The sequence below is a fragment of the Corvus kubaryi genome, unplaced genomic scaffold (assembly GCF_017639235.1).
Source record: "Corvus kubaryi isolate FWS band 111438036 unplaced genomic scaffold, C.kubaryi_AGA036_p1.0 66, whole genome shotgun sequence".
Taxonomy (NCBI): domain Eukaryota; kingdom Metazoa; phylum Chordata; class Aves; order Passeriformes; family Corvidae; genus Corvus; species Corvus kubaryi.
In genome coordinates this window covers 34,212,579-34,237,186 of record NW_024582054.1, presented here as the reverse complement: position 1 = coordinate 34,237,186, position 24,608 = coordinate 34,212,579, and the positions used below count along the sequence as shown (strand labels likewise).

General features: G+C 59.8%; 2 protein-coding genes across 3 annotated transcripts; one reads left to right on the top strand and one right to left on the bottom strand.

Annotated features, from left to right (window-relative positions):
* The first annotated feature begins 4,377 nt into the window (after positions 1–4,377).
* ABHD12B (abhydrolase domain containing 12B) lies at positions 4,378–9,774 on the top strand. 2 transcript variants are annotated; one of them, XM_042048286.1, is made up of 13 exons: positions 4,378–4,500; positions 6,024–6,151; positions 6,575–6,677; positions 6,762–6,881; positions 7,185–7,215; positions 7,372–7,417; positions 7,508–7,637; positions 7,848–7,888; positions 8,116–8,195; positions 8,387–8,469; positions 8,967–9,045; positions 9,178–9,302; positions 9,542–9,633. In XM_042048286.1, the coding sequence occupies exons 1-13, from the start codon at positions 4,403–4,405 to the stop codon at positions 9,606–9,608; spliced, it is 1,131 nt and encodes a 376-aa protein (XP_041904220.1). In that variant the 5' UTR covers positions 4,378–4,402; the 3' UTR covers positions 9,609–9,633. The 2 variants fall into 2 exon arrangements, with proteins under 2 accessions (XP_041904220.1, XP_041904221.1); XM_042048287.1 differs by lacking the exon at positions 9,542–9,633 and adding an exon at positions 9,639–9,774 and having other exon boundaries at positions 4,380–4,500.
* Positions 9,602–23,270, bottom strand: PYGL (glycogen phosphorylase L). The gene is made up of 21 exons (XM_042048285.1): positions 23,174–23,270; positions 22,015–22,267; positions 20,431–20,532; positions 18,994–19,072; positions 18,662–18,765; positions 17,941–18,072; positions 17,184–17,295; positions 17,008–17,090; positions 15,903–16,046; positions 15,675–15,767; positions 15,312–15,458; positions 14,562–14,725; positions 14,346–14,460; positions 13,571–13,672; positions 13,343–13,490; positions 13,190–13,248; positions 12,358–12,499; positions 12,017–12,224; positions 11,807–11,941; positions 10,588–10,654; positions 9,602–10,451 (listed from the first exon to the last, which is right to left on the bottom strand). The coding sequence occupies exons 1-21, from the start codon at positions 23,260–23,262 to the stop codon at positions 10,263–10,265; spliced, it is 2,667 nt and encodes an 888-aa protein (XP_041904219.1). The 5' UTR covers positions 23,263–23,270; the 3' UTR covers positions 9,602–10,262.
* Positions 23,271–24,608: the final 1,338 nt, after the last annotated feature.

Sequence of the window (24,608 nt, the reverse complement as noted above, 5' to 3'; positions counted from 1 at the left end):
GCCATTCCAGGGTACCATGTCACCCCACTGTCCCCTGCCCTGGGGACATGGCACCCTGGCCCCCTACCATCTCTGGGCCTGGGGGACAACATCCCACCCGAGTCTCCGTGTGTCACTGTGACACAGGACGGCTGCTGTGCCCTTGGCATCCAGCCCTTCCACCACCCCAGCACCGGTGGTGGCTCTGCACTCTCCCACCCGTGCCCCTCACTGGCTTTGGGGGGACTCACAAAACCAGGGACTCCCCTCTGCCCCAGGAGCCATCCCGGGGGAGAACCCTGGAGCAGTGACACGCAAGCCACAGGCACCAGCAGAACTCCAAGCCTTATTTAAAGCTCGGCAGTCCCGGTTGGAGCTGGAGCCACCGCCCGCCCACGCTCCTGCTCAGCGCCAGCCGAGCCGCAGGAAGCCGGCGGTCCCCAAGGCTTGTGGATTCTCTGGTGGCTAAGAAGAGGTTCCACCCACGCTGCAGTCCGCTCTCGAGCAATTGCATGAGCTTATTTTGCTGCTTTTTTTGGGGTGGAAATGCCAGGGGCCAGATGACTTTTTAGCCTTCTTCCCTTTTTCACGGCGGCTCCGGTCTGCGGGTTCAAGATATTTCGTGGGGAGGAGCGAGGGGAACACAAAAGCCTCGCACCGGGGGTTGCACAAACCTTGCTCAGATCGGAAACCAGGCTTCAAACCCCACAGCAGAGCCACGGGTGGGTTTGCCACCACACAAGGACGTCTGGGAGGTGTGAGGTAACAGTGTAAAGAGCTTCAAAAATATTGTAATAAAGTATTGTGATAAAACATTGTAATAAAAAATTGGAATAAAATATTTAGGGGTAGCCCTGCTGCACGTCACTGCCACCTGCCCCAGGGGCAGCGCTGTGGCTGTGGGACATGGCACAGCATTCCCCAGCACCCAGCCAAGCCCTGTCCAGGGACGTGGCCGTGTCCCTGCGGTGACAGAAGCAAGGCAAGGTGACTCCAAAGGGAAGGGGCCCTTGGCGAGAGGCTTTGCCGGACAGATGTCAGCAGGCACGGCTTTGTGCCGGCCACGGGCTTTTTGTCTTGGTTTTTAACATTTGCCATTTTTCTCCACCGCTTTCTTCTGCTCTGACACTTGCCGAGGGTTTTTCTTTCTTTCTTTCCTTTCTCCCTCTCTTTCCACATTTGCTTTTCCATCCTCTGTTCAAACACTTTTTCTCCGCGTATTATGCTGAAGTTGGAACCATCTGGTGCTTTGTTTTGTTGCGAGCCCGGCGAGTGCCAGGACCTTTATCCCCCTCACCCTCCTCCTCCTCCTCCTCCTCCTCGCCGGTGCCTCGCTAATCCAAGCGACAGCCCCGAAAAATCCCCCCTGTCACCCAACAAAGCCACACGCGTGCATGGGTGGGCGATGGGGACAGGCAGCACGCTCCATGTCCCCATGTCCCCATCCCACAGGGATGTGCAGCCCCCCCCGGCTCAGGAGCGCTGGGTATCATCCCAGCGCAAATTCCTGACTCATTTTTAGGGCCGGCTATTAGCAGAGGCATCCTGATTTTATTTCCCCCTCGTTTTCCCACAGGAGAAAAGCGTGTTTCTAGGGAGCCACGGAGCCGTGCCAGACAAGGAACCCGCCAACCTATTTTTGGAGCCCCCCCTTTGCAGCGAGCAGCTGCGTTCCAGGATGGCATTTGCAGCGAGCTCGGAGGAAGGAAACCTCGGCTCAACCAACCCGCACCGTCACGTGTGACACGCCACAAAAATCGGGACACGTGGGAAACACCGGGACTGCTGGACATCGGCTGCCAGTGGATCCACGGCTGGCTCGGGGCTGGCACGGAGCCACCCCAAATCAGGGTCAGCGGCTGCGCAGGCAGAGGGTGACCCCTGTGCGAGGCCGTGGGTGCCCGGCTCCTGCAGAAACACCCTCCCGCCGTGGCTCTGGCCGCTCCGTCACGCTTTCCTTCCCATTTTCCATGAACAATGAGGTGCTTTGTTCTGGGGCGAGGAAAAGTCCGGCTGCCGCACGGGGAGCTGGGGGGGGGGAGCTGGGAGCTGCTCCTGCATTCCTGGGGTCTTTCCAGCTGTGCCGTGCTGGGCACAGGAACCCCTCAGCCCGGCCAGGACAGGGGGAAGAGGGCCATAAAATAGCCCGAAAAATCAGCAAAAAAGCTACGAAACCATCAGCAAAACCATGAACAAAGGGAAAAAGGAAAAGACGCTGTAGGAAAAAAAACCCCAAACCAACCAGCTGGAGGGAACCTCCCCATCTCCCAGCTGGTGCCGGGAGAAGTTTGGAATGACATAAGCCCAAACTTTGCTATTTTTTTTGCACAAAACAAAGACGAGCCGTGCTAAGCCGCAGCGGTATCGCTGCTCCTCGGCGGCGGCTCGCTGCTGCCATCCCACGTCCTGCTCCCACCGCACAATCGCATTCCCAGCACCGCCTCTCGGGCCTGATCCTGCCCGACTCCGTTGTAGGATTTTCCCTTCAGCCCAGGAAACCCTCGTGTTTGCCGTGCTGGCTCCTTATGGCAACAAATATGTGGGTGGTTGCTCCATCCCAGTGAGCACTCTGCACTTCCCTGGCTCGGTGCCAGCCCTTTCCAGCCCTCAGGAACTCCAGACTCCTCTGGCACCTGCCCATTCCTGTGGGCATCGAAGTGGAGTTGCTGGGGATCGCCTCTCCCGTCACCTTCACGACAACTCACTGTCCCAGCTGCAGCCCCAGCACCCACTGGGAAGGGGGAAAAATCGGGGGTGGAAGGGAAAAGCTCTTGCCCATGAAACCAGGGGGGTCTGTTGGTCATTTCCTGCCCCTGTGGCACGGCAAGAGCAGCTCGGGGCTGGCTTGTGCCACCTTATTGCAACAGCTGCTGATGGGGAACACGCAACCGCCTGCCCACAGCCCCGGTCTGACTGGACCTGTTTGTCTTTGGATTTGCATTCAGGGCTGCTGAGGTAGGATTAGCTCAGATATTGAGAAGGAAGTCTTCCCTGTGAGGGTGGAGAGGCCCTGAGGCTGCCCAGAGCAGCTGTGGCTGCCCCTGGATCCCTGGAAGTGTCCAAGGCCAGGTTGGATGGGGTAAGAGCAGCCTGGGTTAGTGGAAGGTGTGCCTGCCCATGGCACGGGGTGGAATGGGATGGGATTCAAGGCCCCTTCCAACCCAAACCACTGTGGGATTCCACAATTCCAACTCAGGAAAAGCAGCACAGGTCTTACTTTGGAAGGCAGATGGATAAAAGCAGCTCCAAATGCCAGCGTGGGTGGCTGCTCCTCTGGGAAAAGGTTTACCCCCAGCCATCCCATAGGTGATTTATGGGGATCCCTGCTGTGGGCCCCACTGACAGGTGAGGTGATGCAAGTGATGGCCCAGCTGTGGGTGCCTTCCAGCAGCCCATCCTCCTGCACCTGGCAGGCTTTCAGAGGGAATTCCGCTGAAATTGGGATATTCCTTTCCTGGTGGGAAGTATCATCCTGAAAAGGTCCAGCTGGCTCATCCTGACAGAGCTGCAGGTGGGAGGCTCAGCGGAGAGGGGAGGCAGCAGCATGTTTCCACCCCTCTGGCTGAATCCTAGGGACACCATGTTTGGTGTTAAACCTTTTATTAATTATTATTTTTATTTTTTAACCTGGAAGCTTTCCCTGTGTGCTCCTTGCCTGGGGCAAGGCTGTTTTCCCTTGTGTGTCACCTTATTGCTGGCCCCATGCTCCCCCTGGCCTGTTTTGGGGGACAGGGGCCTGCAGATTTTCTAGGGTCCCCTCTAAACCCACCCATCCTTGGGTCACGGGGGGCTGCAGATATTCTGGATTCCCTGGGGGATCGGGGGCTGCAGACTTTCTGGGGTCCTCCCTAAACTCTACCCATCCCTGGGGGACAGGGGACTACAGACCTCCTGGGGGGGACACGGGACTGCCACCCTGTTGGGGTCCCTCTAGACCTGGCCAGCCCTGGGGCACAGGGGGACGCAGCCCTGCCAGAGACCCCTGGGACCCACCCAGCTCTGGGGGACAGGGGCTGCAGCGCGGCCCCGTGGCGCGGGCGGGGACACCGCGGGTGGCCCTGGCCCCGCTCCCGAGGCGCGGGTGGGCGTGGAAGGGGCGTGGCTCAGAGGCGTGGCCAGGTGGCGAGCGATGGGCGTGGCCCCGTGGCGTGGGCGTGGCCCCGTGGCGTGGGCGTGGCCCCGTGGCGTGGGCGTGTCCCGTGGCGTGGGCATGGCCCCGTGGCGTGGGCGTGGCCCCATGGCGTGGGCGTGGCATGGCGTGGGCGTGTCCCGTGGCGTGGGCGTGTCCCGTGGCGTGGGCGTGTCCCGTGGCGTGGGCGTGGCCCCGTGGCGTGGGCGTGTCCCGTGGCGTGGGCGTGGCCCCGTGGCGTGGGCGTGGCCCGTGGCGTGGGCGCGGCCCCGTGGCGCTGTCGGGCGCAGAGCGATGCGGCGCCGCGGCGGGGACGGTGAGAGCGGCCACAGGAGCGACAGCGGCGACATTGGCCGGGCGGAGGGCAGGCCCGGCGCGGCCCGGCACGGGCGGTGAGTACCCGCAGCCGTGGGGACCCCGCCGTGCTCCCCCGGACCGCGTGTCCCCGTCCGCGGCCGCGCCCCGCTGTCCGTAGCTCTGTCCCTGTGCCGTGGCCGTGCTGCCCCGCTGGGGCCGTCACACCGTGCCCTGGTCACCTTGCTGCGGCCCCCCCCGCCATGGCCGTGCCAGCCTGCCACTGGCGTGACCCCATCGTGTGGCCACGTCCCCGTATCATGTTGCCATTACGGTGACTCCGGGCTGTGGCCGTGTCCCCATGTCACCCTGCCACGGCCACGGTCCTGTCCTGTGGCTGTGTCCCACCCCGATGCCGTGCTGTGGCTTGTCACCCTGCTGTCCCGTGTGGCCACCGTGCCAGCTGTCGGAGGTGCCCTCGGTGGGCCTGTGCCCCGGTCGGGACGGGGCAGTGCTCACCTGCAGCCGGTGTTGTGCAAGGGCCGTGTGAGCCGCACTCGAGCGCTGGGTGTAGACCAAGAGCAGCTCCTGACAATTCCCTGCCGCTTCTCCAGGGCATTCCGGGCCCGTTCCACTCCACCGGTGTGCAGCGGGACTGCTCGTGCCAGCGTCCTGGGGGATTTGTGGAGCTGCCCCTAACTCCAGCACGGCTTGTGCAACCCTACACCGTCCCGGGAAGGGTGCCTGTTCCCTGGGTACCGGTGCCATCCTGCCCTGGCACCCGTTTTGCAATCCTTCCTTAGGGTCTTGCAGCATTCCCAGGGCAGGGAATGGACCGGGTGCTTTCTGCAGGAGGGACGCTGACCCTGTGCATGTGCTGGCAGGGACTGAGCGGTGCCTGGCTCCCATCACAAACCTCTGCCCTAAATCCCCCATGCCCACGGGGGATGTTGATGCCAGGAAAGCTGCAGCTCTTGGCTTTCCTTTCCCCTCTTGGGGGCTGGGGCTGTGTCCTGCTGCTGCAGAGAGCAGCTGGATGTGTCCCCACAGCCCTTTGGAGCAGGACACTGTTGGAAGTGGTACTGGTGGCACTGGGGGACATCACCCCCAGGCCCCTTTCCCACCTTCCTCCTTGTCCCTGGAGTGTTGCAGAAGCTCTTAATGCCAGGCTTGGGGACATGTCTGTGGCTGTGCCTTTCCAGCCAGGACTCGGGGTGTTGCCACAGAGTATCGGTTGCTCCTCATTGCTGGTTTGAGTTGCAGCTCCCGGCCCTGGCACGTTCCCTGCCCTTCCTGCCTCCCAGCGTCCCGTGGGAAGCCGCCCTTCCTGTCTCTAGGCATCCCGTGGGAGAGTGTGGGGGACCAAATCAGGGCCTCTGTCACCTTGTGTCACAGTGGGGCTGCTCTGACACCTTGACTCCGATCCCAATAGCCAAACACAGCACTGGGGTGGGGATCCAGTTCCCATTCCCAGAGGGATTGGGACCAACCTCAGGCCCTTGTAATAAAAAGCTGTATCCAACTGTCATGGCTGGGATTGGGAATGGGGAGCCTGCTCTCCTGCACCCCAAAACCCTTGGGATGGGGGTGGGGGATGTGCTAACACATGCCTCCCTTGCAGGGCCCAGCATTCCTGGTTCCCAGGACTGCGCACGCTCCTCCTGGCCCCGCTCCTCACCTACATCTCCGTGCCCTTCCTCGTCCGCCTCTTCCCCAGCGTGCTCACCAAATTTGTCTACCTGAACTTCCGTGAGTATCCTGGGGCTGTCCCAGACGGGAGAACCCCTGCAGGGATTCAGCTGGCTGCTGCAGCCCCCCCAAAACACGGCTGGGACCACGCCTGGTGCCTGGGTGGCACCGGGACAGTGCTTATCCGACTCCCGCTGTGCCGTGGGCTTGCAGAGGAGGCACAGAGGGATCTTCTCCCGTGTTTTGCAAGCTCTAATAACGTGGTGCTGCTCACCCTGTTTGCTGCCTGCAGTTACAACACGCCTGGGCACGCTCAGCATCAGCGGGGCTGGAAATTCGGGTGGGAGGAGGCGGCAGAGGGCTGAGCTTGCGTGGCTCAGCATGGCCCTTGATCATTTCAAACAGATAACACGTTGATTTAGAAAGAATTGTATAAAAGCAGCTGGGTAGGAGGGTTCTGGATGATGATGATTTCTCCATCAGTGGCCTTCCCCTTCTTCGTGGACTTTCGGCGGCCGGAGCTGCTGGTGAGCAACACCATCAGCCTGCACCTCACCACCGAGCCGGGCGTCACCGTCGGCATCTGGTGAGCAGGATATCCCCCCAGCATTCCATGTGGGACAGCAGCGTCCTGGTGGAACCCCCCGGGGTAACCCCGCTGTCCCCCCAGGCACACGGTGCCGGGCAGCAGAGGGGCCGAGGCGCAGGGCAAGGACCAGCGCTGGTACGAGGAGGCTCTTGCTGATGCTCACCCCGTGATCATCTACCTGCACGGCAATGGGGGCACCAGGTGAGTGCCTGAGGTGCTGCTGCAGCAGGGCAGGACAGGTGCAGTGGCTGCTCTGAGGTGAGAAGCAGCAAACTTGATGCAGCAGCCAGCAGTGCTGTGGGGTTGGGGCTGCTATGGTGGTTTCTGACCCCAGCAGTCAAGGAAAATCCCTAGAAAATAAAGGGGAAGGTCAAAACCCACCCAGCCCACAGCATCCAGCTCTTCCCTCCTGGGATAAGGTCACCCTGGTTCCTCACCTACATTGGTGCTGGAATGAGGGTCCCTTGGGGTCTCCCCAAGCTCTAACCCCGTTTTCCCCATCAGGGCTGCGAGTCACCGCGTCCAGTTCCTGAAGGTAAGTGGTGCCCTGTGGGGACACTGGGATCTGCTGGGATTAAGGCTCCTGCTGGCTCTGGGGACCCCAGAAGGATCCTGTGCAGAGTGAACAGGCTGTGCTGGGGGTCCTGGGGTGCATCCCCTGCCAGGACATAACTTGGTGCTGCTCTGACAGACGATGGGGGCTGCTGACTTCCACATCCTGGCTCTTGACTACAGAGGTAAAGTTGTCCTTCTGCTTCTTACTGGGTGATCCCCCTCTTAGGATCTGTCCCCACCAGGGTCATGACACCAAGCCATGTCCCCCACAGGCTATGGGGACTCCAGTGGACACCCCACAGAGAGCGGTTTCACCACAGATGTCCTGGCACTCTATGACTGGGCAAAAGCACGGAGTGGGAACAGCAGCATCGTCTTCTGGGGACACTCCTTGGGGACAGGGTAGGTGCAGGAGGCAGGATGGTGGCACATCAGAGCCCGCCCTGTGACACTGCTGCCAGACTGGTGCCACCCAGGGATGGACCAAGGGCTTGGAGCAGCTGCTTGGTAGAGGCCCCTGCAGAGCCAAACGCAGCCAACAAGGGGGAATCTGAGGGAGCTGTGCATCCCCCCCTTTGCTGCTCCCCCTCACTGCCACCTCTCCTGTCACAGGATTGCCACCAATGCAGTGAGGAAGCTGCAGGAGGAGCGAGGTAAGGGCCAGCATGGAGGGGTTGTCCCCATGCAGTGTCACCCTGAGGCTCTGCACTGCCCTGGCCTGATTTTGGGGCTGCAGAGGAGATGAGGAGCCCTCCCTGTCCTCCTTACTGTGATGGGGACATCTTGGCCCCACTGCTGCCTGGGAGGGAAGTGTGGCAGCAGCCTGGCAGGGGGGACAGCCCCCCCAGCCATGCCCACTCCCACCTCACTCTGCCCTCAGGGGTCCAGGCTGATGCTGTCGTCCTGGAGTCTCCCTACACCAACATCCGAGAGGCGGCCGCCAACATCCCCCTCACCAAGGTGAGTCTGGGGGCTCTGCCTGGGGGCTCACCCAGCAGTGACAGGAGGGGGCTCGGCCTCTGGGGTCCCCACTTGGTGACAGGCTCTGCCTGTGGGGTCCCCCAGCAGTGTCAGCCCCAGCTCCCTGGGTCTCCCTCCTCACAGTGGAATCCAAGCCATGGCTTAGCACCCCCAAACTCTCTCCCTGCCAGATCTACCGGCAGTTCCCGGGCTTTGAGTACCTCATCCTGGACTCCTTGGCTCGGGCAGGAATGTTCTTCCGCAGTGATGAGAAGTGAGTTCCTGGTGGGAAGGGGCACAGCCATCCCCAGGGGCTGTGGGAATGATGCCAGAACCGCCTGGCTGAGGAGAGGTGTCCCTCACCCCATTGAAATCCCTGCGCTCCTCTGTGTTTACCCAGCTTATCCATACTTCAGGAGTGACTTTTTATTTGCATAATGTCAGGTATCAGTTTGATTATTGAGCAAAGTCCACAAACCACCAGCCTTTTTTTGGGCACCTCCTGCTCCTGTTCCTTGTAGCACACACAGCCTGCCCAAATTCAGTTTGATTTGTGGGTGCTTTTGAAACCTGGTGACCCCACAATTGGGGGTTAAGGTGATTAGGGTGCTTGGTGCTGCCGTGCCAGGACAAGCAGCATGGGCATCACCCGGGTGGGCATGCCAGGGATGGCTCTGAGGGGTGCTGTGGGAATTTTAACAGGGATTGGGGAGGCTCCTGTGGGTCTGTTGGCTCTGGGGAGAGTCCTCAAGCTGTGCTTGCTGCCTGCAGCGTGAAGGTGCTGGGCTGCCCCCTCCTCATCCTGCACGCAGAAGATGACGGAGTCATGCCTCCGAAGCTGGGACGCAAGGTGGGCACCTGCCACCCGGGCTTTGAGCCTGGCTTTGGGGGGCCGAAGTGGCCAGAGAGGGGACGGCCAGCCCTTAGAAGGGGTGTGGGGTCCCCTGCTCGTGCCAGTGACCGCGCTCCTGCCCCGTGGCAGCTCTATGAGACAGCACGCGAAGCCTACAAGGACAAATCCAAGGTGAAGTTCGTTACCTTTCCTGAGAAGCTGGGCTTGGGCCACGACTACATCTCCTTCCACCCAGAGCTGCCTGCCCTGGTGAAGTAAGTGCTGCTCCCCAGAAATGGGGGGGCACAGGATGAGCCTTGGCCTCTTCTTCCGCTGGTGCCTCCTGTCCTGCTGCAAGCACACAGCTGCCTGCTCCCTGCTCCTTCCCCTCCCCACGGTGTTTGCTGGCATCACTTTCTAAACGTCAGTCACTCCCCAATGCCCTGAGCCTGTCCTCGGGCTGGGTGGCTTGGGGAGGTGGCCCTGGGGACACCAGCTCCTCTTTGCCCTGCAGAGATGCTCCAAGCCCCGCATGCAGGGATCACAAATCAGGCTCTGACACAGCACAGGAGGGTCAGTGACAGTGTGAGATTTATTACATCTTGTTGCAGAGACTTCTTAAACGTGAAGTGATGCCAGTTGCTGCCTGCACTGATCACATGCTCCCTCAAATCCACTCCAGGACCCCCCCATGGCACTGAACTTACTGCTGTAAGCAATAAAAACTATTGAGAAACTTTTAAGTCACCCTCTGCCTCCAGGATACTGCGGGTTCCTCAAGGGATGGAGACCCTGATGTGGTCTGGGTCACCAGAGCCACAACCGGGAGCATCCCATGGGACATTCCTGGGGGTACATGGGCCTGGCACGGGTGCCTCAGGGCTGGCACCTCCCTATCCTGCTTCAGCAGCACCCAGACAGCTGTGTCCAGCTGTGCTGCCCACCCCACCCCAGGCCGCCAGCCCTCTTCCTGCGTGAGCATTGGTGCAAGCAAGCCCGGCCCTAATTTTAGGCTTCAGCAAGCAGCCCCCTTCGGACTCCAATGGCACTTTTTTATTTTTTAGCACCTAATGCAAAGCAACAGGGCGACGTGGTTTCGCTTTCCACATGACACTTACGTTATAAAAACCCCTCCCCCTCTGCCCACCCCTACGGAAAGCCAGCAGCAGCAACACAGAGACTCGGACAGCAGAGAATTTTACAGCGCGCGTGCTCGCGGCCCCTGGCTCCGGCCCCTACGCCGCCGTCCCGTTGGGGGTCTTGTCCTGCCCCGCGTCCCGGGGCTCGTTGGGCGGGGGGATCTTCAGGTCCGAGGGCTCCACGTGCCAGATGTCCCGGGCGTACTCCTTGATGGTGCGGTCGCTGGAGAACTTGCCGGCCGCCGCGATGTTCCTGATGACCATCTTGGTCCAGGCCTTGGAGTTCTGCAAGGAGAGGGGTGGGATGGGGTGGGAGGCTCTGGGATCCCCTGCAGCAGCACAGGACCCCATCTCTGTGCATGTCCCTTCTCCAGGATGGGATGCTGTGTCTGCCCTGCCCTGTCCCCGGGCTGGCACTCACCAGGTACAGCTCGCTGACCTTCTCCTGGCACTTGACATAAGCCTCGTAGTCTGCAAAGACTTTAAACCTGCAAAGTAGGAAAGAGTCAGGAGCAGGAGAAACGGGAAGGTGGGAGCAGGGTGGGCTGCCTGATCCAGGGCGTTGTTACACCCAGGGGTTAAACTCAAGGTTCCTTTACTCTGTTTTGGTGCAAAGAAGAAACCCCCACCAGATACTCTCAAGAGGTGAAAAATCACGCAGAAGTTTACCGGCAAAAATAGAAAAAATTAAGGAAACGTTGGCAAAAGGAGTAAATACAACACCGAATTAAATGTAAAACCACTTATCACAGCATTACTTAGCACGACTTTAGTATTAAGAATTTACTTAGAATTTATTTAGCATTTGCTTAGCCCGTTTAACCGAGAAACCTTTAAAACCTTAAGATGTTATGTTACCCAAAAAGCTCCATGAAAAAAGAATTAAGAGGAGAGAGAATGACAGAAAAGGGACAGAAAAACACATTTACAGCTACTAGCTCCTGGGTTCCAGCGTGGATAAGCTAGAAACGCCAAAAAACCCTCACAACCCCGCAATGGCCGCACCCCCTCAGCCGCTTTTATACCCGCGGCCTGCCTGGGCCCGCCCCCTAGGCGGGACTTCTGGTTGCTCGACCAATCAGATGTTGCTTGATGCTGCCCCGTGTGATTGATTGGCAATCCGACCAATCAGACCCTCGGTTAGCATCCCCCCCCCCCCCCGCACCAAGGTGCCATGATTGACAGCTCTACCAGGCTGAGGGGCTCTGGGCACTGCCTCAGCAGAAAGCCAGGCCTGACCCCAACCACACGCACACTCGGGCGTCCTAAGCACCCCAAAAACGGCTCGGGCCATCAATCTAATCCAGTCTCTGACAGGCGTCCTCCAACACAAAGTCTCCGGCCAAATTTCCCTTCCCTATGTCTTGTTGGTAGAGAACCCTGGATGCCCTGGGAGGGCACGCAGGGAAAGCATTTCTCCGATGCCAGTGCCCGTGGCTGACCAGCGCTCTGGCCAGGAAAGCCCTTGAGATGCCTAAAATCATCTGGAAGGGCTGCGTACCCAGAGGCATTAATGTGACAAGGGCCATCCATGGAGAGTCTGTGCCTTGGGGAGCATCACCCATGTGCAATGTGGTCCCACCCCGATGTGGCCACGGGAGACACCCAGCCCCGGGGATGGATGGCACCCCGGGCCTCACCTGTCGTGGTGGAAGAGCATGTTGACCACGTCGTTGAAGAGGCTGGGATCTTTTGGGGAGAAGAAGCCACTTTTAATCTGGTCAACAGCCTGTTTGAGCTCAGGGAGCCGGTCGTAGTAGAGCTGGGCGTTGTACCTGGAGGTAGAAGGGTATGAGGTGGTGCTGCCCAGGTACCTGCGGTGGCAGCCCTGTGGCATCCCCAGCCCTCACCCTTTCCTGTCCAGCTCCGTGACATCCTCCACCCTCATGCCAAAGATGAACAGGTTTTCCTCTCCAGCCTCCTCGGCCATCTCCACGTTGGCTCCATCCATGGTGCCGATGGTCAGAGCCCCATTCAGCATGAACTTCATGTTGCCCGTCCCTGAGGCCTCGGTGCCTGCCGTGGAGATCTGCTCCGACAGGTCGGTCGCAGGGATCACTGCCAACAAAACACACGGACACGAGGGGCTTGTGGTGACCAGCTCTGGGTTTGTTTCCCGCTGAAGGACCACGGTGAACAGTCATGGGGTAGAGGGACGTCACCTCCCCACAGCGTGTCCCACCCAGGGTACCTTTCTCTGCCAGGGACACCCTGTAGTTCTCCAGGAAGATGACCTTCAGCTTGCTGCCCACCACGGGGTCGTTGTTCACCACCTGAGCCACGGCGTTAATGAGCTTGATGATCATTTTAGCCATGTGGTATCCTGGAGCAGCCTGGGAGAAAAGCCACAGGTAAGCCAGGAGGGCTGGTGCCAGGGGCAGGTGAGGCACACCCAGCTCCCACATGTCCAGGGAACAACCTGCTCATCCCTGCTCCCATCACCTAATCCAACACGTGTTACCCCACAACGTTTTTGGGGGCTTCCATGACCACAGACAGCAGATGGTTGTCCAAACCCCACCCAAACTCAGTGCTGTGCTCGAGCTGAAGCCAACCAGTGATACTCCAGTGCTTTCTGGTGAACTTCATGGACACAGAATCATGGAATCATGGAATTGTTTAAGTCGGAAAAGCCCTCTGAGATCATCGAATCCAACTGTTCCCCCCACACTGCCAAGGCCACCACTGACCCATGTCCCCAAGTGCCACATCCACACGGCTTTTAAGTTCCTCCAGGGATGAGGAATCCACTATTGCCCTGAGAAGGCTGCTCCAATGCCTGACTATCCTTTTGATGAAGAAATTTTTCTTAACATCCCATCTAAACCTCTCTTGGCACAGCTTGAGACCATTTCCTCTGTCATGTTCCTTGTTCCCCGGGAGAAGAGACCGACCCCCACCAGCTGCACTCTCCTGTCAGGGAGTAGTAGCGACGTGGCCCCATGAGACATCTGCACCCACAACCCCCCAGGGCGCTTCCAAGGACTTTTTCCAAAATGTCTAAAACTCCTGACCCAACTTACCTTGCCTCCAATGATCACTGTCCTCGGCACAAAGAGCTTTGCAGGATCCCTCCTGATTCCTGGAGAGAACAGCAGTGTTACTGCGGGATGGGGGGGCACAGGGGTGCTGGTGCAGCCCTGGGACAGCTGTGCCCTCGGGGCGTGGTGCCTTACGGTTGTACATGGTGATGATGTGCAGGCAGTTCATCAGCTGCCGCTTGTACTCGTGGATCCTCTTCACGTGCACGTCGAACATGGAGGAAGGGTTGATCTTCACCTTGTACTCCTTCTCCAGGTACAGCGCGAACTTCACCTTGTTCTCCTGGGCCAGGGCAGGGACCACGTCAGCCCCCAGAGAACATCAGCCCCTGCTCTCTGCTCCCCCTGCCCGCATCCCCTCACCTGCTTCACTTTGGCCACCTCCCGGATGAAGAGGTCGTCATCCACGAACTCGTGCAGCTTGGTCAGCTGGCTCAGGTCCCGCACGTAGTCCTCCCCGATTTTCTGCAACAGGAGCAAGGGCATGTGCTGATGGTGGGATGGTTTGGGATGAAAGAGATCTTGAACATCGTCCAGTTCCAACCCCCTGCCATGGGCAGGGACACCTCCCACTAGCCCAGGGTGCTCCAAGCCCCATCCAATCTGGATCCCACTTCCAGGGATCCAGGGGCAGCCACAGCTTCTCTGGGCACCCTGTGCCAGGGCCTCCCCACCCTCACAGCTAAGAATTTCTTCTCAATATCCCATCTAGCCCTGCCCTCTATCAGTTTACATCCATTCCTCCTTCTCCTGTCACTCTGTCCCTTGTCCCAAGTCCCTCTCCAGCTCTCCTGGAGCCCCTTTAGGCACTGGAAGGGGCTCTGGGATCTCCCTGGAGCCTTCTCCGGGCTGAACACTGCCAGCCTGGCTCCAGAGCAGAGGGGCTCCAGCCCTTGGAGCATCTCCATGGCCTCGACTCGCTCCAGCAGCTCCACGTCCTTCTGCTGTTGGAGACTCCAGAGCTGAAGGCAGCTCTGCAGGTGGGGTCTCACCTGAGCGGAGCGGAGGGGCAGAATCCCCTCCCTTTACCCCCAACTCCTCAACCATCCAGAAGATGTAAATGGTTGAGGTTCTCAGGGCACCCTGGGCTCGGCAGGGAAGGGTCAGTGGGTGCAGCGCGTTCCCCCCACGCCGGTACCTCCGCGATGAGCTCCGCCAGCCCCGGGTTGCAGAGCAGGAGCCAGCGCCGCGGGGTGATGCCGTTGGTCTTGTTCTGGAACTTCTCCGGCTCCAGCGCCGCAAAATCCTCGAAGCTGCGAGGGCGAGGATGGCACAGCTCCAACCTCGCCCACCTGGCACCACCAGCCCTTCCAAGGCGAGGGTGACCCACCGCCACCTCCTTCCCCTCACTCACACTTGAGTCTTGACGATCTCGGAGTGGATCTTGGCCACGCCGTTGACGGCGTGGGAGCCCACGATGCAGAGATGGGCCATGTTGATCCTCTTGATGCCCCCCTCCTCGATCAGGGACATCCTCCGCAGCCGGTCCACGTCGTTAGGGAACAGGGACGCGATGTGCTGCCGGTGGAGCCGGAGAGGTGGTGAGAGGTGGTGGCACTGACGGATGTCCCACCCCATGGCTTACGGGGAGGGGCCATGGCAGTGTCCCCAGTGCATTTGACATCAGCCAGAGCGGTGGCTTTTACTCTGCTGTGACAGTGCAAACCCCCTCCAAAGGGTGCCCTTTCCCAGCATGGATGTCACTGGATAGAAGGACCCCCCCAAGTCCCCACCAAGAGGGGTTTGGGGACACACACTTGGCCAGTGAGGCAATTTTGGCAAAAGCCTCGTACTGCCAGACCAGGAGGTCAAACCACCATCTCCTCTGCACTCCCAACATCATCTTTCCCAGGATGAATTTAGCATTTAGGAAGCAAAGAAATGCCAGCTCCCAAGTCCCTGATGCAACAGGTGAGGCCTCTCGACAGTCCCTAACTGCAGCATGGCAACGTGCTGGTGGGAAAGGGCTTTCCTACACGTCAGCTGCCCAAAATAGCAGCTGGAATCCCCCAGCCACACACCCAGCATCATCAGTTTGTGCACGCCCCTTGTCCTGACAGCACATCCCCGTCCCCCTCTCCAGAGCATGCTCCCAGACACTCACATCCAGGTGTCTCTGGTTGATCTCGTAGATGATCTGCAGGTGCCTGGGGAGCAGCTTCTCCACCAGGTCCACGGGCCAGCGCTCCAGGGCCTCAGGAAGCACCGTGTGGTTGGTGTAGGCAAAGGTCCTTTTGGTGATGTCCCAGGCCTGGCAGGGAAGAGCCAGTGCTCAGTAGCACCTCAGGTGCCAGAACCCATCCATGGTCCTCCCACCACACCCAGCCAGCTCCTCCCAGTCCCCACCAGTTAAACCCAGCCTGACTGCTCCACGTCATTCCCAGCAGCCACAAAAATTGGCTCCTCCACCGTGGGCACGTGGGTGCAAGTGGAGGAGACCCCCAGGGGCCAGGTGGGGTGTCCCTACCTTATCCCACGGCAGCTTCTCGATGTCCACGAAAATCCTCATCAGCTCAGGGATGGCCATGGCGGGGTGTGTGTCGTTCAGCTGGATGGCAACCTGGGGGAGCAGGGTGGCACGTGGGGACACTGGGGGGACACTGGGAACCCCATGGAGGGTCTTCAAACCTCTGCAGCATCTGGGAGGTGTTGAAACAAGCTCCAAGGCACGGGTCAGAGCAGCCCTGGCTCGTACCTGGTCAGGGAAGGAATCGAACACGGTCCGGACGCTGTCTGTGCTCCCGAATTTGGATGCTTTGAAGCGGCGGATGATGTCCTGGAGGGTGGCAGCCACGACAAAGTACTCCTGCTTCAGCCTCAGCTCCTTCCCTTCGAAGAACTGTGGGCAGAGGAGCAGGGAATTGCAGGATTCCCGCAGGATTCACTGCACTTGCTGGGGGAAGGTGATCCCAGGGTGTGACCCCTCTGTGCTTTCCCCAGCATCAGTTGTAATCCCCAACTCTTCTTGCTTCCCAGATTCCAGCACAGGGGTTTGGGATGTGCTGGTACAAACAGGTTAAATCCCAGCTGAGCACTGTCAAAACCTGTTCTCCGTGGTTTCAGCTTCAGGCTGCAAGGAAAGGTACCAGGACAATGGGAAGGGAAGCCATAGGAGCTCTAACACCCAGGAGCTATTTCCAAGACAAGGATTTAACCACTGTTCATGCAGCACAAAACATCAACCTGCTGGTCTGCAAAGGAAGAGGTGCAGAAGACAACCTCACCACTGGAGCTGCAGTGTCCCCAGCTCTCCTCACCAGCTGGGAAGGCTGGAGGAGGATTAAATGGGAAAAACACCATCAGGACCTGCCCCAAACAGGCTGCAGAGCAAGGAGAGCTTCCCATTTATTTTTTTGTCCTGCTCCACAGCTTGGTTTGTGGCTAGGCAAGGGTTGTGCATCCCACCACATCTCTGTGCCAGCTTGGCAAGAACTCCCAGAGCAAGAGGGTTGGGGTGCAAAGTGCAATTTGAGGCACAACCTCTGGTCCCAGGGTTGCAAAGGGCAACCAGGGTAACACCAGCAGCGTTCAGCAATTTGCCTTCATGCTGCATTTTCAGACTCAAGGAACATTTCTGCAGCAGGACCTGCTCATCCCCACTCGCTCCAGGCAAAGCTCAGGGGAACAGACTCATCCTGGTAAGAGGCAGCAACCCTCATCCAAGGACTGCAGGCAGCTTGAAACGCAACTAAAAACATCTCTGCAGCATCCTGGAGGGAGGGGCTGCTCCCCATCCCCCTCCATCTGGGCACTCTTTATCCATCCCTAAAACAGGGGCTCCCTAAAACTTTGTGACTCACGTTGTCGTTGGGGTAGAGCACCCGGGAGATGTTCTCTGCCAGGTTCCTGTCCAGCACGGCCTGGATGTAGTCCCCGACGTTGACTGGGGAGGAGCAGAGGGATAAGGAGGGATAAGGAGGGATAAGGAGGCCGTGGGGCCCCCTCACCTCTCCCCACCCCGCCAGCTCCCACTTACAGTCACGCAGGTTGAAGTCGTTGGGAGCGCGGGCCGACCACAGGCGCATGGTGTTGACGGTGTTGTTCATGTACCCGGGCACGGGGGTGTCGTAGGGCAGCGCCAGCACCACCTGTGGCATCCCCAGGGCAGCTGGAATTGGGCTGGGATTCCCCCCTGCTCCCCCTGGAGCCCTCCCATCCCACAGAGCCTCCTGCTCAGGGCTGAGCTCAGGGTGGTGTCCACCTTCGCGGGATTGCACGGATGGGGATGTGCTTGGTACCCCTGCACGGGGACACCCCTCTGGCTCTGCCTGCTGGCTGGTGTTTGCCAGAAGCACTCAAGGCATGGAGAGAGGCTTGTAAAGGTCAGAAGCAGCTTAATTTAGGGCTACACATGGCAAACAGACCTGCTGGAGCTGCTTCTGGTATTTTGTAGAATCCCAGAATGGTTTGGGTTGGGAGGGACCTTAAAGTCCATCCAGTTCGAACCCCCCTGCCATGGGCAGGGACACCTTCCACTAGACCAGATTCCTCCGACCTGGCCTTGGACACTTCCACAGATGGAGAGTTTGGCTGCAGATGTGGAGCAGCCAAACCCATCCCCATCCCTATGTCCATCTCCTCCCCAGCTTGCCCCACCACTGCCTTTTCCATCCCAGCCCAACCTTCCCGGCAGGGATTCTGCAGGACTCATTCCCAGGGTGCAGCCAGCCAGGGAGAGCTCCCCAAATGACAGGACAAGCCATGAAAGGGATGTTCCTGTCCCCAGCCCTTACCTGGGTGTCGATCCACTTGGCACCAGAGGCAGAGTGCTCCACCCGGCCGTAGAAGTGCACGGGCAGCATGTACTCAGGACGGGCCTTCTCCCAGGGATTGCCATGCCGGAGCCAGTCATCGGCTTCTTCCACCTGCCAGAGGGACCCGGAGCAGTGACAGGGTCCCCCAGCCCCGGGGATCTCCCCACCTGGAGAATGGCTGGGGCAGGATGGCTGGGAAAGGCTCCAGCTGTGCACAGCAAAGGGGAGGATGCTCGGAGTCTGTCTGCCCTAAACCTGGATTTTGGCACTGCAGGGTGAGCCTGGAGGCACCACCCTGAACTCTGGGTGCCTTCCATGGGGATGGGGACAAACCCAAGGTTTCTTTCAGTGCACTGCTAATGTTCCATTTCCAAACCAGCCTCTTCCACCCCTGCTGCATGAGGAGCAGAGACACAACTGCTCCATCCTCACCTGCTCCAGGCAGCCACGGAGCAGCCCTCAGGGTGGCCCTGGGTAGGACGTGCTGTGGATGGGGATGAGGGATGGATGCTTTGAGCTTGCACTGGTTTAAGAAGTTAAATTTGTTCAAGAAAATATCTGCTAAATTTTAAATATCACAGCAGCAGCAGTCTCCAAGCTGAGGGGAAGTGTCTGTACACCCCAGTCTGAGGGGGAGGAGGTGAACCAGGGGCTCTGACTGTGCCAGGGGACAGCAAGGGCCACACATCTCCATCCATACCTGCCACCCATCCCGGATCTTCTGGTTGAAGATGCCGTATTCGTAGCGGATGCCGTAGCCATAGGCTGCCAGCCCCAGCGTGGCCATGGAGTCCAGGAAGCAGGCTGCCCAGGAGAGAGGAGAGCCGTGAGCTGGGCCCCCCTTGGATCCCTGGGAGATGGATTCTTCTCCCTGGGACAGCCACAGGCCCCACAGGGACAGGAGCCAGGGCCAGCAGCCACCCAGCACCTTGCTCTGTGCTGGAAAGGCTGGAGCAATAATCCCCCAGGATTAGGTACTTCCCACAGTGGATGCAAAACCCTCAGCGATGTGCCAAGGAGGGGCTCACTCACCTGCCAGCCTGCCCAGACCACCATTGCCCAGCCCAGCATCCTCCTCGATTTCCTCCAGCTCTTCCATGTCCAGCCCGAGCTACAGATGAGAAGAAAGAGAGGGGCTGGAGACTCTCAGGGTGCCCAGTCCCGCAGAGGGGAGGCATTGTTGGCACACACTCCCTTGCAGGTGGGCTCCAGGAGGGCTGGAAAGGCACCCAATTCCACAAGACCCATCCCTGTGGGTGGGACACTGTGATTTGAACCCAAAGCAGCTGCTCTCTCTCCCCCTCAGCTGTGTATCCGTGCCATGGCAGGGGTCATCTGCCATGTTTAAAGTCACTCCACCAGGCTTTACAAGGGCATTCACACCCTTGACCTTGCCATGGGCAAGATCTGGGGGTGGGGAGCACCCAGCTATAAACAGAATGCTGCTTTTGGGGTCCCAGACACTTCCAAGGGCTCTGAGGGCTTATTCCCAGGCCTGCTCCCTCTCTCCATGGCTGCAGTCCTGCAGGGGCAGGCACCAGGTTCCTGTTCCCCCAGCACCCCCTATCCCTTGAGGCAGCCACCTGGGTGGAATATTCCTGCACCTCCAGCACCCCCATTCCCTGGGGAAGGCACCTGGGTGCTGTCTTCCTGTTCCCTCAGCACCCCAATCCCCTGGGGATGGCACCTGGGTGCCGTGTTCCTACTCCCCCAGCACCCCCATCCCTTGGGGATGCGATCCAAGTGCAGTGTTCCAGCTCCCTCAGCACCTCTGTCCTCTGGAACAGGCACCCAGTGCCCTTCCTCCCAAGTCCAGGCATCACCCTTTAGGGTGAGAAGCATCTACACCCCTTTTCCAGGGAAATTTAAATTTTCCAGCCTAGGATGCTGTAGGAGGAAGTGGTTTTGCCTATGCAAAACTCCTCGGGGAGCTCAGCTGGAAACCTTTGGTCCATTGCCCAGCCCTGACGTCCCCTGGTCACAACAAGTGGGGATAAAAAATTAAAAACCCCCTAAAAATAAGTTCCTCTCCTTTGAAGTGTTTGAACAAAAGCTGTTCCTCCTCTTGTGCAACCGCTCTGGCCACCTCTGATGACACAAGAGGTGACAGGGTGGGGACAAAAGGAGCCACCCAAAACCCTTTGATAACCCCGGTGCCACCTGGTGCCAGCACCCAGCTGGGCTTAATTCGAGGTTTCATTCCTCCCTGCCACTGACATGGATGTGAACAGCCTCATCCACAGAACCACCAGTTTCCTTCCAGGACATGGGATCCCTCTGCATTCCCCAGAACGCAGCTCCCAGGCTGGGCAGCTCCTGGCCTTTCAAGGGCAGGCTCTGGAGCAGCCTTTATTCCCTAAGTGGCTCAGGGAGTGGTTTGTAGCCGGTGTGGTAAACACGGACATTCCCAAAGGCTGGAGAGCACGGAGCCCTCCCAGTCCATGTCCTCACCCCTCGTGGGATGCTCACCTGGTAGACGGCCTCGTCGCAGGCGTTCTGCAGCCCCAGGTTAATCATCGTGTTCTGCAGCGTCCGCCCCATGTAGAATTCCAGGGAGAGGTAGTAAATCCTCTGGAAGAGAAAACCACCCCATGGTCACCTTTCCCGGGGCTGGAGGAGGCTCCCCTGGACTCCAAAAGCTGCTATTGGGTGATATCTCAAAAACAAACAGGAAACAACCCAGCTCTCAACAGACCAGGGTGGTTTGCACCAGGAATTTCAGGGTTGTGGTTCCTGGGTGGCCCTGCAGCCCCTGCCCTGCTCTCCTGCTCTTTCCCAAACTGGCAAGAGGCTGTTTTATTTGGACAAGCCCCGCTGCCCTGTCCCAGAGCGGGGACAGCTCCAGGATGGTCAGCCCGCGCACGCCGGAGGCGGCACAAAGTTAAATTTTAAAGAGGAGCTGTTTCCTCACGTCACTCCGGGCTGCAAAGCCACCGGAAAACCGAGCGAGCTGCCGAGGCCAGGCGGTGGCTGCGGGGACATGGGGCTTCCTCTGCTGTCCCCTTGGAGCAGGGGACACTGCCGCCGACACCGCGGGCACAGGATGCGGCCGGTCCGGCCTTGTGTAAGCCGTGCGCCGGCGTCAGCACCGGCAGGTTTTAAGGAAGGATTTAGGCTGGGGGAAGTCGCTGACTCGACACGTTTCCCCAGGACCTGCGCGGGGTCGGGCCGGGAGTGGAGGTGGGATAGAATCCTGGAGTCCTAAAATTGTTTGGATTAGGAGGGACCACAAAGATCGTGTCGTTCCAACGCTCCTGCCACGGGCAGGATGTGCTGCGCAGGATCCGTTGGGATTCCTGGTTTCCCTCCAGCAGAGCTGGGAGCAGCGACTCCAGGCAGACAGCACCCAGCACGCCTCGGCTGGACGGGAGAGTCCCGGCTCCAAAGCCTGGAAGAAGCTCCTTTTTCTCACCCTACACAACACGGGGGAGTGCTGAGCTATTGCGGCTGGCACGGTCCCAGCGAGGCGCTGGCAGGGAGGAAATTGATGCCGACAGGGACATCCAGGTGTCAGGAGGGGGATTAAGGCTTAATCCCCCCGCGGCAGAGCCCGGAGCGAGCCAGCGGGACGAGCAGCAGCACAGCAACTCCTGCACAAACCGGATCTCTCACGCTTGGGATCACTTGTGTTAAACAAGACCTGTTTGTGGTTGGCTTCGGGTGCCTTTTAGCCTTTCCAATAATTTCCCCGGGAAGGCTTTGGAGTTGGTTTTGGTAGACAGCACCCACGCCGGCGCCGCGGGACAACAAACGGCGTTCCCATGCCCTGCACCCCGCTCCCGGCCAAGCCGCGCTCTGTTTGTTTTGCAAAGCAAAGGACAGTGGCCTCGTTTGGTAAAGTCCAGTCCTTCCTCTTCGAAAAAGTTACCGGAACAGCCCTAAATCCACGAAAAACCGAGCCCCGCCAATCCCGCTATTCCAGCGCGGAGGGAGGGTTCACATCCCCGGGGTTCCCATGGATCCCACCCCAGCCACAACCCAGGACCCACCGTGGGGGGTTCCCAGCACCCCGCCCTGCACGGAGGGGCTCCCCCCATGTCCCACCGCTCCCACCTTGGGATCCTTCTCGTAGTAGTACTGCTGGGTGCGGATCCAGCGCCCCACCAGGTGGTCCCGCACGGTGTGGGCCAGGGCGAAGTAGTAATCGCGTGGGGTGGCCACATTGCGGTCCTTGACCAGGGTGAAGTGCAGGTGCCGGTTGAAGCCCCGCTTCAGCTCGGCCACGCTCTCGGCGCCCACGATCCCGCGGATGCTGATCTGCTTCCGCCGCTCCTGGTCCGACAGCGGCCGCGACATCGCGGCGGGGCTGCGGGGACACGGGGAGGGGGGACACGGACACACGGGCTGGGCTCCGGCGCCGCGTTCCGCCTCCGCCCCGCGCTGGCACCGCCCCGGGAGGGGACGGGATGGGGACGGGCCCCGCGAAGGGCCGCCCACGCGTGGGGCGGGAGCGGCGGCCGCCACCGGGGGAGCAGAGGGGGGAACCCCGGGGTCGGACGGAGTGGGATGCAAAGGGGGGAATCCCGGGGATGCACGGAGGGGGGATGCAAAGGGAGGATTCCAGGAACGTGGCCGGGGGGGGGGTCTCAGAGGGGTGTGCAAAGGGGGAACCCCGACAGTCACAGAGGAGTGTGCGAAGGGAGGGGGGGGCATGGTATGGACAGAGGGGTGTGCAAAAGAAAGGAAGGACCTCCAGGGGCACAGAGGGCCTGCAAAGGGAGGGATCCTGGGGGTCTCAGAAGGATGCGCAAAGCGGGGGAGCCCAGGCAGGTGCAAAGGGGGTGTCTCGGGACGGTGCAGAGGAGGGGGCGCGGAGCCGGGGGAAAGCCGCAGGCCCCCGGGCGCACCCCCAGCGGGCGGAGCGGAGCGGTCCGGGCGCGGCCAGCGCTGACCCACGCAGGGACCGCCCCACGCAGCGACCGCCCTTCGCAGGGACCGCCCCACGCGTGGCCCCGCCCGCGGGGCAGCTGCTCTTGGAACACGTACAAGCAAGGTGCTTCCCGCCGGGCCCGCAGGGAAAACCCGGAAAGTGTCATAATGTGTCCCCCCCGTGTCGCGATCCATCCTCGTGTCACGGCATCCCCCCCGTGTCACGGCATCCCCCCCGTGTCACGGTCCCCTCCCCGTGTCACGGTCCCTCCCTGCCCGACTGCCTCCCGCCCTTCCCCGCAGCATCTCCCTTTCCCCTCCCTTTCCCCTCCCGTCTCCTCACTGTTCTCTGCCCGCCTGCAGTCCCTCTGGAAATGGCGTGGGATCTCTTGCCCCCGGCTCCGGGCTCTTCCCAGCTGCTTCCCGCACCATGGCCGCCCACAGTGTCCTGCCCTGCCCTTAGGACCCTGCCCTGCCCTGCCTCCGGTTCCTCCCAAGGGCAAAAATATCCGATATGAGCTTCCAACGCAACGCTTTCTCCTCCCCCTCCTGCTTATCCTCCTCCTCCTCTCCTTCTCTTCCAGCCATGGCTCCGCAGGCTTTCCAGGCTGTGTTTTCCCTGTCCTGGGCTCATCCCCAGCAGGGTGGGCAGCAGGGGAGAGGGGAATTCTACTCTTCTGCCCTGCTCAGGTGAGACCCCACGTGCAGAGTGGCCTCCAGCCCTGGGGTCCTATATCAGAAGGATGTGGAGCTGCTGGAGCGAGTCCAGAGGAGCCACGGAGATGCTCCAAGGGCTGGAGCCCCTCTGGAGCCAGGCTGGGAGAGCTGGGGGTGCTCACCTGGAGAAGAGAAGGCTCCGGGGAGAGCTCAGAGCCCCTTGCAGGGCCTGAAGGGGCTCCAGGAGAGCTGGAGAGGGACTTTGGATGAGGGCCTGGAGTGATAGGACGGGGGAATGGCTTCCCAGTGCCAGAGGGCAGGGTTAGATTAGATTAGATCCATGCACAGGCTTCCATCCAGAGAGTAATAGAATCACAGAATCATGGAATGGTTTGTGTTGGAAAGGACCTTAAAGATCATCCAGTTCCACCCCCTGCCATGGGCAGGGACACCTTCCAGTGTCCCAGGTTGCTCCAAGCTCCATCCAACCTGGCCTTGGACACTTCCAAGGATGAGGCAGCCACAGGGCAACCTGTGCCAGGCCCTCACAACTCGCACAGGGAGGAATTTCTTCCCAATACCTCACCTAAATCTCCCCTCTGTCAGTGTAAAACCATTCCCCCTTGTCCTATTGGCACGGATGCTCTGGCCCTGGGCTGTTCCCGGTGCTGTACATGACTTACAGGCTGGTTTTACATGCTGCAGGGAGGATGCAGTTTCCTGTGTCTCCGGTGTCCTGGGCACATTCCCTCTCTGGAAGGAACAAGCATCCTTCTGAGATGCACTTCATGCATTAGCATTTTCTTCTGTAGCCCTGGACTCAAGCCCGTGATGAGCTCAGAGGCTGCACATTGAAAACCTCTCCTGAGTCACTCTGGGCAAACAGAGCAGGCACTGATATCCCAGCAGCGGGTCCTTCTCACGGCCCTGGGAGAACTGTCCATGCTGTTCCCTTGGAAATGGCCCCCCCTCCACTCTTCCCTTAGCATTTTTGCCTCTATTTCATCTCCCTGGGGAGATGGTGCTCTGTATCCAGCCTTGGTCACTCCCCTCTCCTTCCTTATATCCCAGGGTCACCCCTCAGCCCCCCCAGTTTCCCTGCTGATGGGCTGCAGGCACAG

Bases quoted from the DNA above. Each gene is read 5' to 3' on its own strand.
- ABHD12B (XM_042048286.1), top strand. From the start codon at position 4,403: ATGCGGCGCCGCGGCGGGGACGGTGAGAGCGGCCACAGGAGCGACAGC. The intron at 6,152-6,574 runs GTGAGTATCCTG...TTTCTCCATCAG, and splicing joins ATTTGTCTACCTGAACTTCC to TGGCCTTCCCCTTCTTCGTG. The intron at 7,889-8,115 runs GTAAGGGCCAGC...CTCTGCCCTCAG, and splicing joins GAAGCTGCAGGAGGAGCGAG to GGGTCCAGGCTGATGCTGTC.
- PYGL (XM_042048285.1), bottom strand. From the start codon at position 23,262: ATGGTGCGGGAAGCAGCTGGGAAGAGCCCGGAGCCGGGGGCAAGAGAT. The intron at 19,073-20,430 runs GTGAGCATCCCA...TCTCATCTGTAG, and splicing joins GCGACGAGGCCGTCTACCAG to CTCGGGCTGGACATGGAAGA. The intron at 13,673-14,345 runs GTACCGGCGTGG...CTCCTGTTGCAG, and splicing joins TGGCGGAGCTCATCGCGGAG to AAAATCGGGGAGGACTACGT.